Here is an 18,584-nt window from a genome sequence, read left to right as displayed (position 1 = left end):
AGAACTCATACCGAATTTAACTAGCAGCCATTCTTTACCAGTGGCTGCCAGAGACCCCACAATCCTCAACTTCTTTCCCCCAACAGCATCCAGGGGTCTGCTGGGGGAGTCTGTGGGATCTTACGGTTGATAACGCATGCAGGTGACTGATGCAATGTTTGCCAGGCAATTCTGTTCTCTTCAATGCTAGTCAGTATGAGCAGGTGCTTTGTTAATGGCTCTGTCTGGCTTCCCAAAGGAACAAGCAGTCTTCGACTGCAGGTATGTGGCAATCAAAGCATGAGTAAATCACTCAGGAACATTTTTCGACTGAAAGAGCTTCTACTTCATCAATGTTTGTCTAGTGTGCAACCACAAAAGAATTATTTGTTTATCTGGTATGGATTGAGGAATAAACATTGACCAGTGCACCGGGGAGAATTCCCCGACTTCTCTGCAAAATAGCAGCATGGGATTTTTTACCCACTAAAGCAGACAGATCGGGACGTGGGTTAGCATGTCCAAAAAGCAGCACCTCTGACAGCACAGCATACCCTCAGTAATGCGCTGAAGTGTTAACTTGGATTTCTTTGTCCTGAATGGAGATTAGAACCCAGAACCTTATGACTCAGAGATGAGAGTGTGACCAACAGAGTCACAGAGGATACACATGATCCTTGCCTTGTGCTTCCTCCCTTCCACCTTCTTCAACTGCTGCTCTCCCTCCCTTCCATCTGCTTCCTTTCCATCACCATCCTGATCCCCACCCATTTACTTGCCTCATTCCTCAGCCTATCCCCTCTCTCCTTAACCTCACTTATAAATTTCTCTGTAATTTACCTCAGGAGATCCAAGACCTGAGGAGTGGGGGTTGATGGGGTGGGAATGGGTTCAATTTAAACGTCTCAGGTGTTATGATGGCCACAAAGGCCACAGGGGATCATTGATAGATCTCCCTCTGGCCTTCATGGAGTATGAGCTCCCTTATGGAGCAGACAGAAGATTGCCCAATAGGTTGCTTTCAGCAGGGGCTTTTAAAACTATTACTTTACCCAGACCAGTGTTGTAGGCCCCAAGGCGTTAACCTACCTAGCTTTGAGCTGCAGGAGCAGTCTCTTTCTTGGTACCAATAAAGGGTGCTTGGTGACAGGAAACTGGTGTTCGGCTGAATTATTACATTAGTGATGAGGAAAAAAACATTTTTCTTTTTCCTATCTTCGTAAATCAAGAATCTTGTCTGGTAAGAAAAAGCCATTATGCTTCTTTTTGGGAAACTTGAACCCTATGGCACCAATGGTGAAGACTGGACCCAGTATACTAAGCACTGACCCAGTATACTTCTTCCATGCTAACAACACTGAAGGAGGCAAAAACATAAGGTGATATTGTGGATGGTTTGCGGGGCTCCAACTTTCAGTGTGACAAAATGTCTGACCTATCTGGATGCACCTGATTCAAAAACGTTTAATGTGCTGATTGACCTGATAAAAAACCAATCCGACCCAAAGCCCCCTTTAATCATCCAAAGATACCACTTCAACATGGCTGGGAGGACTCTTGGGGAACCTGTCACTGGGTTTTTGGCTGGGTTGCAAAAATTGGCTGAAAATTGCAAATCTGGACTGTCTCTTAATGAAATGTTATGAGAGCGATTGGTATATGGCATAAATAACCTAACCATCCAAAAGAAGCTGTTGGCAGAACCCAATTTGGATTGAAAGAAAGCTATTGAAATAGCCTTATCATTTGAGAATTCAGAAAAGAGGTTCAGGAACTGCAGGGAGCATCAGGCAGCAACTCGGGGGATGGACCCCTTGTAATTTGTTCTCAATGGAGAGCGGTTGTGTAAACCAGGTGTTAAAGGGCTCTTGTCAACATAGGAACCTAATGTCACCACCTGTCAGTCAACGAAAGGTAGTGATGACCCTAAGAATATTAGAGAACATATCCAGAAAGGTGCAGTTGCCAGACAACAGATTATTGCAAGCACTGCCAAAGGGCACAGCTGAGGCGAAGGTTCAAGAACTGGCAAAACGTGTGCAGCCTAGTAAAGAAGCCAATGCCAGTATCTGACCCTACCATGCAGGTATCCCCGCTTCCAGAGACAGGGACACCACAAGTAAATCATATAATTGCAACAAAAGTTACCCCCAAAATTGTAGAATTACTAGTGAATGGCCATTCCTTGAAGATGGATTTTTTAAAAATTTCATTCGTGAGACATGGGCATCGCTGGCTGGCCAGCATTCATTGCCCATCCCTAGTTGCCCAAGGACAGTTGAGAGTCAACCACATTGCTGTGCCTCTGGAGTCGCATGTAGGCCAGATCAGTTAAGGATGGTAGATTTCCTGCCCTAAAGGATTAGTGAGCCAGATGGGTTTTTCTGACAATCGACAACGGTTTCATGGTCATCAGTAGATTCTTAATTCCAGATATTTTTGTTGAATTCAAATTCCAACATCTGCCGTGGCAGGATTCAAACCTGGATCGCCAGAACATTCGCTGAGTTTCTGGATTAATAGTCTAGCGATAATACCACTAGGTCATCGCCTCCCCAATGTAGACATGGGAGCTCCAGTCTCCATTATCGGAGAACATAAACATAACATAAGAACATAAAAACTAGGAGCAGGAGTAGGCCATCTGGCCCCTTGAGCCTGCTCCGCTATTCAATAAGATCATGGCTGATCTTTTTGTGGACTCAGCTCCACTTCCTGCCCGCTCACCATAACCCTTAATTCCTTTACTGTTCAAAAATTTATCTAACCTTGCCTTAAAAACATTCAATGAGTAGCCTCAACTGCTTCACTGGGCAGGGAATTCCACAGATTCACAACCCTTTGGGTGAAGAACATAGAACATTACAGCGCAGTACAGGCCCTTCGGCCCTCGATGTTGCGCCGACCAGTGGTACCAATCTAAAGCCCCTCTAATCTACACTATTCCAATATCATCCATATGTTTATCCAATAACCACTTGAACGCTCTCAACGTTGACGAGTCCACCACTGCTGCAGGCAGGGCATTCCACGCCCTTACTACTCTCTGAGTAAAGAACCTACCTCTAACATCTGTCCTATATCTCTCACCCCTCAATTTAAAGCTATGTCCCCTCGTGCTAGCCAACACCATCCGAGGAAAAAGTAGATATCCTGGAGTTCCTCCTCAACTCAGTCCTAAATCTGTTTCCCCTTATTTTGAGGCTGTGCCCCCTAGTTCTAGTTTCACCCGCCAGTAGAAACAACTTCCCTGCTTCTATCTTATCTATTCCTTTCATAATCTTATATGTTTCTATAAGATCTCCCCTCATTCTTCTGAATTCCAATGAGTATAGCCCCAGTCTACTCAGTCTCTCCTCATAAGCCAACCCTCTCAACTCTGGAATCAACCTAGTGAATCTCCTCTGCACTTCCTCCAGTGCCAGTATATCCTTTCTCAAGTAAGGAGACCAAAACTGCACACAGTACTCCAGGTGTGTCCTCACCAGCACCTTATACAGCTGCAGCATAATCTCGCTGTTTTTAAACTCCATCCCTCTAGCAATGAAGGACAAAATTCCATTTGCCTTCTTAATTACCTGCTGCACCTGCAAACCAACTCCTTGAGATTCCTGCACAAGGACACCCAGGTCCCTCTGCACAGCAGCATGCTGCAATTTTTTACCATTTAAATAATAGTCCATTTTGCTGTTATTCCTACCAAAATGGATGACCTCACATTTACAATGGATGACCTCACATTTACAAATGTGAGCAAATACAAACAACAAAGAGAAGTACAGCACAGGAACAGGCCCTTCAGCCTTCCAAGCCTGTGCCAATCATGATGCCCTAACTAAACTAAAAAAAAACTTCTGCCCTTATTCGGTCCATATCCCTCTATTCCCTCCCTCTTCATGTACCCATCCAGATGCCTCTTAAATGTTGCTAATGTGCCTGCTTCTATCACCTGGCAGCACATTCCAGACACCCATCACTTTCTGTGTGAAAAACCTCCCCCACACATCTCCCTTAAACTTTCCCCCTCTCACCTTGAACCCTTTGTGATTGACACTTACACCCTTAGAAAAAGCCTCTGACTATCCATGTATAAGCATCTCTAATTTGGCATCCAATTCTTGTGGTTGGGAGATATGAAGGCTAGACTAGCCACCTACATGGGGGAACACTTACAGATAAAAGCACCACAATGGCACCAGTAACGTACTCAGTAGCAATCAGCTCACCTCCCTCTCAAGCTGCAGGATGGGGAGAGATTGGCTCCAGCAGATTGGGTTGAACTGGTTGGAGATCTTCAGGTTAGGCGTGGGGGGCGCTGTACAAAGTTATTAATAGATATCCTGGAGTCCTCAAAGAAGGCTTGGGAAAAATAAAAGGAGCCAAGGCCAAGATCTATGTTGACCCCACACTACACCTAGGTATTTCAGGACAAGACCAGTCCCATACTCCATGCTGGAGAAGGTGGAAACTGAACTAGGATGCCTTGGAAGTGTAGATATAATAAGGCCCATGCAATTTGCCGAACGGGCTGCCCCTGTAGTCCCTGTTCTTAAGCCCAACAAATCAGTTCATCTCTGTGGGGGCTATAACCTAATGATCAATCAAGTCTCCAAACTCAATAGGTACTGAATGCCCCAGATCGTAGATTTGTACGCTAAGTTCACAGACAGCAAGACATTCTCCAAGTTGGACATGAGCTACACTTATCTTCAGCTTGAATTGGACCAGTCCTCCCGGAAATATATGACAATCAACATACTTTATGAATATACCCACTTGCTTTTTAGGGTCTCGTCAGCGTGTGCCATTTTCCAAGGAGTTATGGAGAACGTCCTCCAAGGGCCACTCAAGTTCACAGTATCCTTAGATGGCATCTTCGTCATTGGGTCATCAGAATAGGAATATTTGGCCAATTTAGAAGAAGTCTTGCAGAGATTTTCCAGAGCAGGAATTTGCTTGAAGAAATGTGTTTTCCAAGCGGCTGAAGCAAACTATTTAGGTTACTGAGTAGATGGCAAGGGGTTGTATCCAGTAGAGGATAAGGTAAAGGCCATCAAGGAAGCACCAGCCCCTAGAAAGTATGGAGCTGAAATCCTTGGAGTTAGTAAAGTATTACAGAAAGTTTATCCCAAACTATACAAGGGACTGAGACCACATCTGGAGCACTCTGAGCAGTTTTAGTCCCCTTATTTAAGGAAAGATATTATTTCATTGGAGGCAGTTCAGAGAAGGTTCACTAGGCTGATCCCCAGTGTGGAGGGATTGTCTTATGAGGAAAAGGTTGAGACTCTACTCATTGGAATTTAGAAGAATGAGAGGTGATCTATAGGATTCTTAAGGGGCTTGACAGGGTAAATGCTGAGAGGATGTTTCCCCTCGTGGGAGAGTCTAGGACCAGAGGACTAGTCTCAGAATAAAGGGGCACCAATTTACGACTGAGATGAGGAGGAATTTCTTCTCTCAGAGGGTTGTGAGTCTTTGGAACTCCTTGCCACAGAGAGCTGTGGGGGCAGAATCATTGTATATATTGAAGGGTGAGATAGCTAGATTTTTTATCAGTAAGGGAACCAATGGAGGTGCTGGGAGAGACCCAGACCTAAGGTGGGAGGGAGATTATAATGGCCACAAAGGCCATGGGGGATCGTCAATAGATCTCCCCGTTCGTGGAATAGAGCTTCCTTAGAGCCCAATAAGAAGCGTACAGCGAGGGCTTTTAAACCCGTTACTTCACCCGGACCATTGTTGTAGATCGCGAGGTGTCGATCTACCTAGCTGTGAGCCGCGAGGGCGGTCTCTTTCCTGGTGCACAATAAAGGGTGCTTGGTGACAGGAAACTGGCATTCAGCTGAATTATGAGGCCTATTTATTTGGCCCAGGGAATAAAACTCTGCTGAAACCTCGACAAAGCTTTACTTGTAACGCTACCTAGAGACGCAGATCAGGGAGGTGAAGCATGAAGGAGCAGCAGCACCATCTAGAGTTGATAGGACTGAAGGGTAAATGGAAGTATTCAGAGTGATGCCCAGGTATTACCCCCCAGGTATGGTACAATCATAAAAGCAAAATACTCTGGATACTGGAATCTGAAACAAAAACAGAAAATGCTGGAAGGTTTCAGCAGGTCCGACAGTATCTGTGGAGAGAGAAGCCCATGTCTTCACTCTGACAAAGGGTCATTTAGACTCGAAAGTGGGCTTAGAGAGATTACAGCCAATGTTCAAGTCTAAATCGCACTTCGTCAGAGCGAAGACATGGATCTTTGTTGTTTCTCTCTTCACAGATGCTGTCAGACCTGCTGAGATTTTCCAGCATTTTCTGTTTTACACAGGAAGTATCTATGACAAAAAGCAGGCACTCTGAATTCGAGCCCTTTGTTGAATACTGATAGCTTCTTGGAAGAATACCCTGTGTTGGTTTAAAGATCAGGTCAATGCAGTAATGGGCTGCTTAGCGCACTGCTACATACAGTTAAGACTCAGGAATGAGGATACTGAGGTCTAGGTTTCAGCAGGGAAGTAAAGGCAGGTTAGAAGGAGGGCAAACGGCAGATTCGCACTCCAGCACAAGATGCCAGTTGCCTGATGTGTTGTCGCCGCTGCACAATCTCTCTGGACGTGATTCCACCCACCCGGTAACAATGGGATGCTTAAGTTGGAGACATTTGAGAGGTGATTTGAGGCAGTGGGCACGATCTTCCGACTCTTCACGCCTGTGGGATCTTCTGGTCCTGCCGACGGCACACCCCCACCGCATGATCAGAATGAATGCAAAGTAACAGTTCTGGCCTTAAGCCAACTGCTCGGGCTGGGCCTGAGCTTCCAGCAAGATGGCAGTTTAGGGAGGTTTGGGCCAGGGGAGGCCCAAAGATTCCATCTGGGGGCTGAAGAAGCAATCCTGCCCCTCTTAACATCCCAAAGAATCCTCCAAGGTTCCTCCGGCGTGTTGGCGTAGTTTAGGCCTCCCATGGGTCTTCGTTAAAATCACATCGCGGCACTCACAAACCTCATCAAACTGCAACTTTCAGATTTAAATTAGACCCATGTGTAGGAGGGTGAAGCAACAAAACACTTTTCACAGGGAAGCTGTAAAATTGCAACACAACCCCCCTATTGTCTTTGAAATACAGTTAGATATTTATGAGGGGTTGTGGGAGGCAGGAAAAAATCCAAAATAATTTTTAACAAATATGAGCCAGAATTTAACACTTCCCCCACCCCCAGGTAGGTTCCAACGAGTTGGGGGGGGGGGGGGTGTGGGGGTGTGAGGTGATGGTTGCACGAAGCGTAAAATTGTATGGACAAGATTCCACCCGCCCGACCCAGAGGTAATTTCACAAGAGAGCAGACGGGGCCTCAGACTGGGTGCCTGCCCGTGCTCCTATTAATGCCCTTAAGTGGCCACGTGTGGGTGTTTTCCCGCCCGGCGTGAATATTTAGGCTGGCAGGTGCCGGTTGGATCAGGGTGCTGAATCGAAAAAGTGAACTTTCTCGATTTCGGTCAGGAAGAAAGGGTGTGGGTGCCTCATGCTGAAAGTCCTTCAGATTTGGAGCACCTTCCCCTCAGGAATGTGGGAGCTCCGGCCCCCCTTACCCTCAGCCTACCCCCCGACACCAAGTTCAGGCCCCTCCCGCCCTGGGACCCCTGAGGCTTATCTGAATTATGAGCCTGGGACTTAGGCCCAGGCACTGTGCTACAGCACCTCTCCTGGCCACAGCTGCACCAACCTGATTGGCTGACAGCTCTGCAAGGTGGGCTTCCATCCAAGGGTAGACAGAAGTCCCACCTGCTGCCAACAAAGACTCATTTCAGCGTTAAATGCCTGTGGTGCATGGTCGCTGACTCACAGGATGACGGGCGCCAAGCACTCGCCAGCCTGAAAATTCAGGCCGAGGATTCAGTAGTTAAATTGAATTCTGCTGAGGCCGGCATTTAAGCAATTGGCTGAGGTTGCCTCTGAAATAGGGCTGTCTAGTGACAGAAAATGATGAAGGGGAGGCCCAATGTTGCACAACACCTGCACTGATAGGAAGGCAGCCTTGTCCACTCCATCGTATGGTTATCATGGCAAGGACACAAAGTCTAGCAAACCACCTGATTTCTCTTTCCTCCTGTATTGGACGGCACATTATCACAGTGGCTCGCACTGCTGCTTCACAGCGTCAGGGACCCGGGTTCGATTCCGGCTTGGGTTGCTGTCTGTGTGGAGTTTGCATGTTCTCCCTGTGTCTGCTTGGGTTTCCTCCGGGTGCTCCGGTTTCCTCCCACATTCCGAAATACGTGCTGGTTAGGTGCATTGGCCTGAACAGGCGCCAGATTGTGGTGACTAGAGGAATTTCACGGTAACTTCATTGCAGTGTTCATGTAAGCCTTACTTGTGACTAATAAATAAACTTTACTTTGATGCTGCCATCCTCTGGAACTAACAAGAGAGGGGTGGTGGTAATTCCTGGCAGAATGCCAGTAAATTTTCTGATGCTGAATCCCTTTCCAGTGGGAGATTGCCGAGGGGTGGATACCTCTCCCACTCCTCTGGCTCAACAGTGTCCCTTTTCTTTTAGATCTTTGACCAAGCTTCATCACTCTGTGTTTCATCTACCCACCTTATAAGAACTCTTTTATTTTCTGGTGCTATCCTTTGATGGTGGCACTTTCCAGCTTTTTGCTGGGAGCCTATCACTGCACATTTAATGAACCCGCCATGCAGGTAAGTGAGTGGACGTTAAAACATTGTTTGGAAGTCCTGCCACAACCCTTCTCCAGCAGAAAGAGGGTAGTGGTAGTCTAAGCGGACCTATATTACCAATTCACCAAAGATCCTTAGACAGCATCTTCCAAACCCGCGACCACTTCCATCTAGAAGGACAAGGGCAGCAGATACATGGGAACATCGCTATCTACAAGTTCCCCTCCAAGCCACTCACCATCCTGGCTTGGGAATATATCGCTGTTCCTTCACAGTCGCTGGATCAAAATCCTGGAATTCCCTCCCAAACGGCATTGTGGGCCAACCCACAGCACGTGGCCTGCAGTGATTCAAGAAGGCAGCTCACCACCACCTTCTCAAGGGCAACTAGGGATGGGCAATAATTGCTGGCCAGCCAGCGACGCCCATGTCCCACAAATGAATACCTGACTGGTGGAAACGATTAATATCTTATGTAGTTGCCTTGAAAGAAAGGACCAAAATATAACTCGAATATGCCCATAAATGATTCAGTTCCGTACGTTAACTGCCTATTCAAAGTGCATTTGGAATACTGTGTCCAGCATTTGGAATACTGCGTCCAGTTCTGGTCGCCACACTACCAGAAGGACGTGGAGGCTTTGGAGAGAGTACAGAGGAGGTTTACCAGGATGTCGCCCGGTATGGAGGGGCTTAGTTATGAGGAGAGATTGGGTAAACTGGGGTTGTTCTCCCTGGAAAGACGGAGGATGAGGGGAGACTTAATAGAGGTGTATAAAATTATGAAAGGCATAGATAGGGTGAACGGTGGGAAGCTTTTCCCCAGGTCGGTGGTGACGTTCACGAGGGGTCATAGGTTCAAGGTGAAGGGGGGGAGGTTTAACACAGATATCAGAAGGACATATTTTACACAGAGGGTGGTGGGGGCCTGGAATGCACTGCCAGGCAAGGTGGTGGAGGCGGACACACTGGGAACGTTTAAGACTTATCTAGATAGCCACATGAACGGAGTGGGAATGGAGGGATACAAAAGAATGGTCTAGTTTGGACCAGGGAGCGGCACGGGCTTGGAGGGCCGAAGGGCCTGTTCCTGTGCTGTATTGTTCTTTGTTCTTTGAGGTGACAAAAAGGAGTTTCTGCTATTCATCAGAGAATCATAGAATGATTACAGCACAGGTGGAGGCCATTCAGCCCAGGGAGTCCATGTCGGCTTTCTGCAAGACCAATTCACTGAGGGTGGGATTCCACCCCCCTGCATCCTATCCCCCCCACCGTACCCCCCTCCCCCCCCCCCCCCCACCGCCCCCGCCCCCCAATGTGTTTTCCGACAGTGAAGGTGGCTCAGCATTGGCCGCTGGATCTACGGCGTTTTGTGTGGCTCGCCTGTCCCATCACCAGGGAACCCACTGCTGTGGGGTCACCTTCAGCAGGACTGAAAGATCCCGCCAGTGAGAAGCACCAGAAAATCCTGCCCTCAGGGTCACTCCCCCAGTTATTAGTTCTCCCATCCGTTATTAGAACCAAGTTCTAAAGATGAAAGGCTGGTATTGTTTCAAAACAGTTTATTTAAATCCTAGTTATGATACTACTAGCATTTTGCTGCATGGTCCAGTTGTAATTCAATTCTAGGGATGGGCAATAAGTGCTGGCCAGCTTATGTCCCACGAATGAACAAAAAAAAATTCCATAACTTGTAAATAAATTATACAATTGAGGGATGATTTTCCCAACCAAATGAGTGCTCCCTTAATTGAGCCTCACCCATGTATTCTCCCCGTGTCTGCATGGGAGGGTTTCCTCCGGGTGCTTCAGTTTCCTCCAACAATCCAAACATGTGCGGGTTAGGTGGATTGGCCATGCTAAATTGTCAGTGTCAGGGGGACGAGCTAGGGTAAATGCATGGAGTTATGGGGATAGGGCCTGGCTGGGAGTGTGGTCAGTGTAGACTCGATGGGCCGACTGGCCTCCTTCTGCATTGTAGAGATTCTATGAGGAGTGGAAATGTGGATATCGCTGGCCTGTAGCCCAAGATTTTCGATCCCCAATGGTGAACATCCCTGAATATTCCAGAACCACCACCTGCTGGACAAGGCTGTGTGGCCAGAGTATGGACAACATTTGGTTGATGACATTCAAATGTCCTTCTGTCCCGTGAACTCAGCAAGGGGTGCTTCAGGGGAAGCTACCACCCCGAGGTAGAGAGAAGACAGTTTCATTTGCAGCTTTCAGGATCAATCCACAGATAGGGAGAGACAGAAAGATTGAACCCTCTCTCAGCACACTTTCCACAACTTAACCAGATGTATTCCACATCCTTTGGTTTTGTGACTAACCAGAGAACAAAGAATAGGGTCTAAAGTTATGTGTGAAAACTCTGTTGAGAAGATGGACGAGCAACTTCTTAAGATAGAGTTAGACAGGGTTAAAGGAGAAGATGACTAGAAACATAATATTTCACCCGCTGACTGGGGTAACATGACATTTGTATTCATTTCTTTGCTCGAAGGTGTGAAGGTAGAAGGCTGACTGAAATCGTAAATCGTTAACAATCGTAAAATAAAGCAATTTGTTGATTTATATTTGGCAAGCACGTTAATCAGTCTTCCTTTTGCAAGGTTGGAGAAGACTGCATATGAGGTTTTGGTTTTCGGTTTTATAGAAGATACTTTATTGACATGATTTCTCCGTTGTGCAATCATATGATTAGATACTGAGCAGTAAAGGGAAGTTCTTGAGCATCAGTGACGCAGAATAAAGTTACGGACAAAACTTACATTGCTCCCGAGGGAATATCAAGAGTGCAAATGAAATTTGTAACAACCGCCTTTGAGATGGGAAGCATTTTCTTGTATCTTGTTCAAGATTTCAAGAGAGGGATTCAAAGACTCAAGTCTTTGATTATCATAGAATCCCTACAGTGCAGAAGGAGGTCATTCACAGCCCATCGAGCCTGCACTGACAACAATCCCACCCAGGCCCTATTCCGGTAACCCCATGCATTTACCCTGCTAATCCCCTAACACTAAAAACAACTTACCATGGCCAATCAACCTAACCCACGCATCTTTGGAGTGTGGGAGGAAATCTTGAGCTTTATGGAAAGTTAATAGTTGTTGCAGTTTTTTTAAAAAAGCAAAAAGCGCAATTTTAACTCAAAGCAGGATTGCTGAAGGGAGGCCCAAAGCAGGCAGTGTACCCAGAAGGAGAGGACGGAGTGAAACTGGCTGGTTTTCACTGTCGGCCTTCACTTTAATATTTGACATCTGTCACCTACTTGTATGAAGCTGGCAGGAATGATGTCAAGGCTGGCGGGTGGGTGCAGGACAACTTCCCCTACTTAGAAGAATGGTGCCCAGCATCAGCTAAGTTCTGGGGGGTTAGGGTTGCCCAAACAGTATGAGGAGAGGGAGAGAGAGAGAAAGGAAGGAGGAGGAAGAGGAGGCCAGTGGAGACTCAATAAAATTCTATCTGAGCCTCGGAGATACAGTGCTGCTCCATCTGTCTATCAAGGAATCCTCCTGAAGCTTAAATTCTAAAATATATCTTGAACTCTCCTGACCGCTCTGCTGATTCCCCGGTCAGTTTGGCCAATCGTTTACGCAAAGTAGTGTCACAGCACTGGTGACATCTGCCTATAGCAAGGGCTTCCACTGACTCAAAAGTTATAGCATCATAGAATCCTACAGTGCAGAAGGAGGCCATTCGGCCCATCGAGTCTGCACCACCCACAATCCCACCCAGCCCTATCCCCATAACCCCATGCATTTACCCAAGCTAGTCTCCCTGATACTAAGGGGCAATTTAGCATGGCCAGTCCACCGAACCCACACATCTTTGAACTGTGGGAGGAAACCGGAGAAAACCCACGCAGGCACAGGGAGAACGTGCGGACTCTGCACACAGTGACCCAAAGCCGGAATTGAACCCGGGTCCCAGGCGCTGTGAGGCAGCAGTGCTAACCACTGTGCCACCGTGTTGCCCCAGGTTGATTGGCCATGCTAAATTCCCCATAGTGTCCCAGGATGTGTAGGTTAGAGGGATTAGTGGGGTCAATGTGTGGGGTTGTCGGGATAGTGCCTGGGGTTGGATTGTGGTCGGTGCAGACTCGATGGGCCGAATGGCCTCCTACTGCACCATAACGATTCTATGATTCTATAAAAATGGTGGTGGGTGGAAATGGAACAAACTCAGGCCAGGATGTTGTTTCATCTGATCTGAATCCCTTGAATTTACAATTCCTACTTGGTGGTGGAGGGTTAAGTTTCTTCCGTAAACGTCTCGAGCAGCTTTTGTAATGAGGAGATGTAGCATATTTGCAATCGGAGACAATAGTGAGGTCATGAATATTGATAAAGGATGAGGAAACTCTTGGAAGTTGTTGACTATTGGTTGACATGACAAGAGACTGGAAAACAAAGGTTGAAATATATTCACTTTTCCACTGCCCTTGTTGGAAATGGATGTATTTGTTTCTCTTCCCGCACATGATGGCGCACAAGGCAGACTTTCATCTGTTTCCATAACTAGTTTATCCTGGAACAGGTCACTAGCCTGCCGCCTGAGGCTTATAGTTCGAGAGGCGCCATTCAGCATCAAGCATGGCTGACCAGGAGTCTCTCCCGCTCTTATCAGTTGCCATTGGCACGTGTCAGAAGAATTTTGCAGGTTGATACTCACCCTTTGGCTGTGTTATGAACACAGCTTCCTCGGCCATCAGGTCCTTGGGTGGGATTCATAGAACCATAGAACTATACAGGCTGGAAGGAGGCCATTCGGCCCATCAAGTCTGCACCGACCACAATCCAATCCAGACCTATCCCCCCAACATTTGCTCGTCCCCCTGACACTAAGGGGCAATTTAACAGGGCCAATCCACCAAACCTGTACATCTTTGGACTGTGGGAGGAAACCGGAGCACCCTGAGGAAACCCATGCAGACATGGGGAGAATGTGCAAACTCCACACAGACAGTGACCCAAGGCCGGGAATCAAACCTGGGTCCCTGGCACTATGAGGCAGCGGTGCTAACTACTGTGCCACCGTGCCGCCCATAACCCAGAGCTTCTGACTCAGAGGCACGGATACTGCGCCACAAGCTCACCATTAGGGATAGATGACGAACTACCAAATCATACCTGAAATCATAAGAGGAAAAGAGGCATCTAATTTTTTACTGTCCAATAATGGATCTATTTCTAAAATCATTGGCATTCTCCAAGTCTCCTGTTCGATGCCTAGAGGTGAACTGCAGTAACTATCTAAGTATACATCTCTGCTCCTTTAAGGTTTATGTAAGGATATGTAATGATTAGAAATAGGCCATGGACTCAAATCTTTATCAGCTTTAGAGCATTTGAAGCTGAAATTAAGTGGCCTGTAACAATTCAAATGTAACAGAGTTGGTTGGTTGAAACAATTCTGTGTCGGGAAGACTCAAGTTTCTGTTTTCAACCAAATAAGGTCTACATGTGATTATTTTAGTTTTCTTTTCTTCCAGTATCTTCAAGCAGGCATCAACCCCAGAGACGACATAGCAACAGAGGCCTATGAAGATGAACTAGACATGGGCAGATCAGGTTCATACTTGAACAGCAGCATCACCTCAGCATGGAGTGAGCACAGCCTCGATCCAGATGACATTCGGGTAAAAAAAACAATTAACTTTTCCTGTTGTCAAGTTCCGCAATTAATTTTGCTTCTTAATTGACTGTGAAAGAAAGATTTATTTCTCCCTGTAAATACCAAGCTACGCTCACAAAAAAGCAAAATACTGTATATGCTGCAAATCTGAAACATGAAAAAAGAACAGATGTAAGAACATACGAACTAGGAGCAGGAGTAGGCCATCTGGCCCCTCGAGCCTGCTTCGCCATTCAATAAGATCATGGCTGATCTTTTAGTGGATTCAGCTCCACTTACCCGCCCGCTCACCATAACCCTTAATTCCTTTACTCTTCAAAAATCTATCTTTGCCTTAAAAACATTCAATGAGATAGCCTCAACTGCTTCACTGGGCAGTGAATTGCACATTCACCACCCTTTGGGTGAAGAAGTTCCTCCTCAACTCAAGCCTAAATGTGCTCCCCCTTATTTTGAGGCTATACCCCCTAGTTCTAGTTTCACCTGCCAGTGGAAACACGCCCCCTATTTCTATCTTATCTATTCCCTTCACAATCTTATATGTTTCTATCAGATCTCCCCTCATTCTTCTGAATTCCAGTAAGTATGGGTCCCAGTCTACTCAGTCTCTCCTTATAAGCCAACCCTCTCAACTCCGGAATCAACCTAGTGAATCTCCTCTGCACCCCCTCCAGTGCCAGTATATCCTTTCTCAAGTAAGGAGACCAAAACTGTACACAGTCGTCCAGGTGCTGGAACTACTCAGCATCTTGCAGCATCTGGAAGGAGAGAGAAACAGAGGCCAAAATTCTTCCATCTCACCCACCACAGGAATTGTAGCAGGTGACACTGAAATGTTAGTGGACTGGACCGTTCAAAGGTCTGTTGAGCTTGGTCAGGAATTTCCAGTCTTGGGTCGTGCGTGGCCGAAGAATCCCGTCCAGAGTTACCATTTTAGGTCAATAATATTTTATCAGAATTGGAATATGTTAGAACAAAGAACAAAGAAAAGTACAGCATAGGCCCTTTGGCCTTCCAAGCCCGTGCCGATCATGATGCCCTAACTAAACTAAAAAAACCTTCTGCCCATACTCAGTCCGTATCCCTCTATTCCCTCCCTATTCATGTATCCATCCAGATGTCTGCTAAATTTTGCAACTGTGCCTCCTTCCACCATCTTCTTTGGCAGCATGGTCCAGGCACCCACCACCCTCTCCATGAAAAACTTCCCCCACACATCTCCCTTAAACTTTCCCCCTCTCACCCTGAACCTTTGCCCCCTTGAATTGACGCTTCCATCCTGGGAAAAAAGCCTCTGATTATCCAGCCTGTCTATAACTCCCATAATTTTGTAGACCTCTATCAGGTCTCCCCTCAGCCTCCATCTTTCCAGTGAAAACAATCCTAGTTTATTCAACCTCTCCTCATAGCCACCACCCTTAAGACCAGGCAACATCCTGGTGAAACACCTTCTGCCTGAACAAGAGTCATATTGGGCTCAAAACGTTAACGCTGTTTCTCTCTCCACAGATGCTGCCAGACCTGCTGAGTTTTTCGAACATTTTCTTTTTTTATTTCCAATTTCCAGCATCTTCCATATTTGGCTTTTATTATCATGGATTTTATTGCTGAATTTACAATCTTTATTTTCCTGGAAGCTGATGTATAACTATGTGTTGATTATGTACTGCGTGATAAAAAGAGTCCAGTTGCAAATTGTACTCGGACGTAAGCATTTAATGTTTTCTCCTTGCAGGATGAGCTGAAGAAACTGTACTCACAACTGGAGATCTACAAAAGGAAAAAGATGACAGCTAATAATCCACACCTGCAGAAGAAGAGGAGCTCAAAGAAGGGTTTGGGACGATCGATCATGAGGCGCATCACTGAAATCCCAGAGACAGTGAGTAGGCAGTGCAGCAAAGAGGACAAGGAACATTCAGAGTTTTCTATAGCCAGGAACAGCATCAGTATTGCTAGGAGGAACCCATTTGATCCCAGTGGCTCGAGCGTGAAAACAAAAGAGGACTTTATGAAAAATAAAGCGTTACTACTGCAAAAATCTCTCAGCAGCTATGACCACATGAGAGATCAAGGTGAAGATTCCAACATTTCCGTGGCAGACAAAATGGAAGTTTCCAGCATGGAGGCTGGACTCACAGATCCATCAAAGTTAGCCAAAAAGGCACACGACAGGGCAGACAGCATCTCTGCAGAATCCGTTCCTCTGGTATGCAAATCCGCGAGTGCACATAACTTAAGTCTAGACAAAAAACCCTTGCATCCAAGAACATCCATGTTGCAGAAATCCCTCAGTGTCATTGCCAGTGCAAAGGAAAAGACTTTGGGAACGACCGGCAAAGCACAAAGCATGGACGAACACACCAAACATTATAAAGGGCAGCAAAGAGGTAAAGATGCTAACAAAAGTCATCCCTCAGCAGAAAGCAATGACGTGGAAGCATCCCAACCTAAAAACTCCTTGAGCCACTCTTCGACTTCTGAGGAGGCAAGGAGAGCTCCAAAAGCTGGAATAATGAAGCAACATGTTAATAATCAATCTGTCATTAGTCCTGATACAGCAAACACTCGACTGAGTGATCCATTTGACAAAGCTGAGGTCTGTCCATGGGAGTTACAGGACCAGTCACCTACTCCTTCAGAATCTAGAGTTCAAAAACATGTATCTATTGCACCGGTGGAATCACAAAATATCCAACATTCGCATTCAAATGTGAAGGCTCAGAGCACCAACAAACACAAATCTGGGGAAAACATTGCTAAGCAAAAACAAGCAACACAAGGCAACCTTGAGAAATCAGAAGTGTGCCCGTGGGATTTCGAGGAGCCACCATCAGCTCTGCCGGAGGGTGAGAAAACTATCTCTCAGCAGCCTGAAACCATTCCCATTGCAAAAGATATGGATTCAAATAGTGTCGCCAAGGTGTCTGAGCTTCACCCTTGTGACCTCAAGGAAATGCCAAGCAAGGCATCGGAGAAAAGTCCGATCATGAAAGGGGATGGGAATAAAGGAGAAAGGGGAGATGGAAAGGATAAGGAGACCATGCCAGAGACCCGAGTGTCAAGCAGTAGCCTACAACAAGATTCTGTTAATAGAGCAAATGTTTGTCCTTGGGAGTTTGCACCATCAGAGTCAGCAGAGTCGGAGAAGAGTCCGGCTTCAGCTGCCTCAGCCTCTCTACTAAGCAGCATCCCCCAGAAAAAATCAATGATAAAAGGGTTTGGGATATCCGTGAAAACCTTGGTGTCTGCCGGGAAAGGCAAGGAGGCAGAGAAAGCAAAAGAAAAAAAAGACGACAAGGCAAAAGTGAAGGGAAAGTACAAGGAAAAGGACATGAAAGATGAAAACCCAGTGGAGAAATCCAATGCGGCGGAAAGCTGTCCTCGGGAAGTTAAAATAACCCCCGGTTCTGCGACGGGAAAGAGCAAAAACATAAGCAACAATGGATCAGGAAAGGAAAGAGGTAAACGTGCCGAAGTATGTCCTTGGGACTCCGAGGAAAGCGGCCCCAATCAACAGGTGACGGAAGGAAGCACAGTTGCGGCTAAGGACAATAAAAATTCACTCGGCGCTGATGAAGGTACATCAAAAATGGCCTCAATCTGTCCTTGGGATTTTGACGGTCAAACATCGGGAAAGGATGTGTGACAATAAATCTCATCAATCTGCTCCGAAAGGGAAAGTTTTCATACCATGAAACTGAGAATTCCATATCAACAACATGTACTTTATTAAAAGAACAAAGAGAAACAGTGAAAGCAGGATTCAAGTTAATTTGTATTACAGCCTTCATTTCCTCATTTTTCTTTCATCTGCATACAATTCTAACAAGGACATATTCTGTCAGATGTACATGCATTCCGGAATGTTCTAGTATTTAGAAACACTTGTATGACAGAACCACTCTAATTTATGCAATGGTCATGTACTGTTACACCAACCTGAAGCACCTGTTCGAATGAATGGGGGCCATTTTCTTTCCGTTTATTAACCAGTAACCATGACAACAGTGGGCTATGACTTGGCTCACAAGCCATAAACTTTTTTGAAATACTATTGTATTCAGTGTGGTTTATATTGTGGACCTTTTGTTTTAACTGGTGTTTACAGATTCTTATGTACTCCCTGAGAATTATAGTTTGGTATCGATAGCTGTTGGAGATTTTTTGATATATGAAGCAGTAGGTTCCTGTGGTTTATTTCCGCCCCCCCCCCACCCCAAAGATTATCCCTCGTGCACATAGCCACTGTTTAATAGTGGAATCCGTGGTCCTACCTAGC

General features: G+C 46.2%; 1 protein-coding gene across 1 annotated transcript in view; it reads left to right on the top strand.

Annotated features, from left to right (window-relative positions):
- Positions 1 to 17,951, top strand: part of gpr158a (G protein-coupled receptor 158a) — a 512,094-nt gene extending 494,143 nt beyond the window's left edge. The window contains exons 10-11 of the mRNA XM_078200264.1: positions 14,160 to 14,306; positions 16,038 to 17,951. Of these exons, the coding sequence (XP_078056390.1) occupies positions 14,160 to 14,306; positions 16,038 to 17,951 (2,061 nt within the window). The remainder of the gene's footprint in view (positions 1 to 14,159; positions 14,307 to 16,037) is intronic.
- Positions 17,952 to 18,584: the final 633 nt, after the last annotated feature.

This window comes from Mustelus asterias, chromosome 2, assembly GCF_964213995.1.
Source record: "Mustelus asterias chromosome 2, sMusAst1.hap1.1, whole genome shotgun sequence".
Lineage (NCBI taxonomy): Eukaryota > Metazoa > Chordata > Chondrichthyes > Carcharhiniformes > Triakidae > Mustelus > Mustelus asterias.
This window is presented reverse-complemented; position numbering and strand designations above follow the sequence as displayed.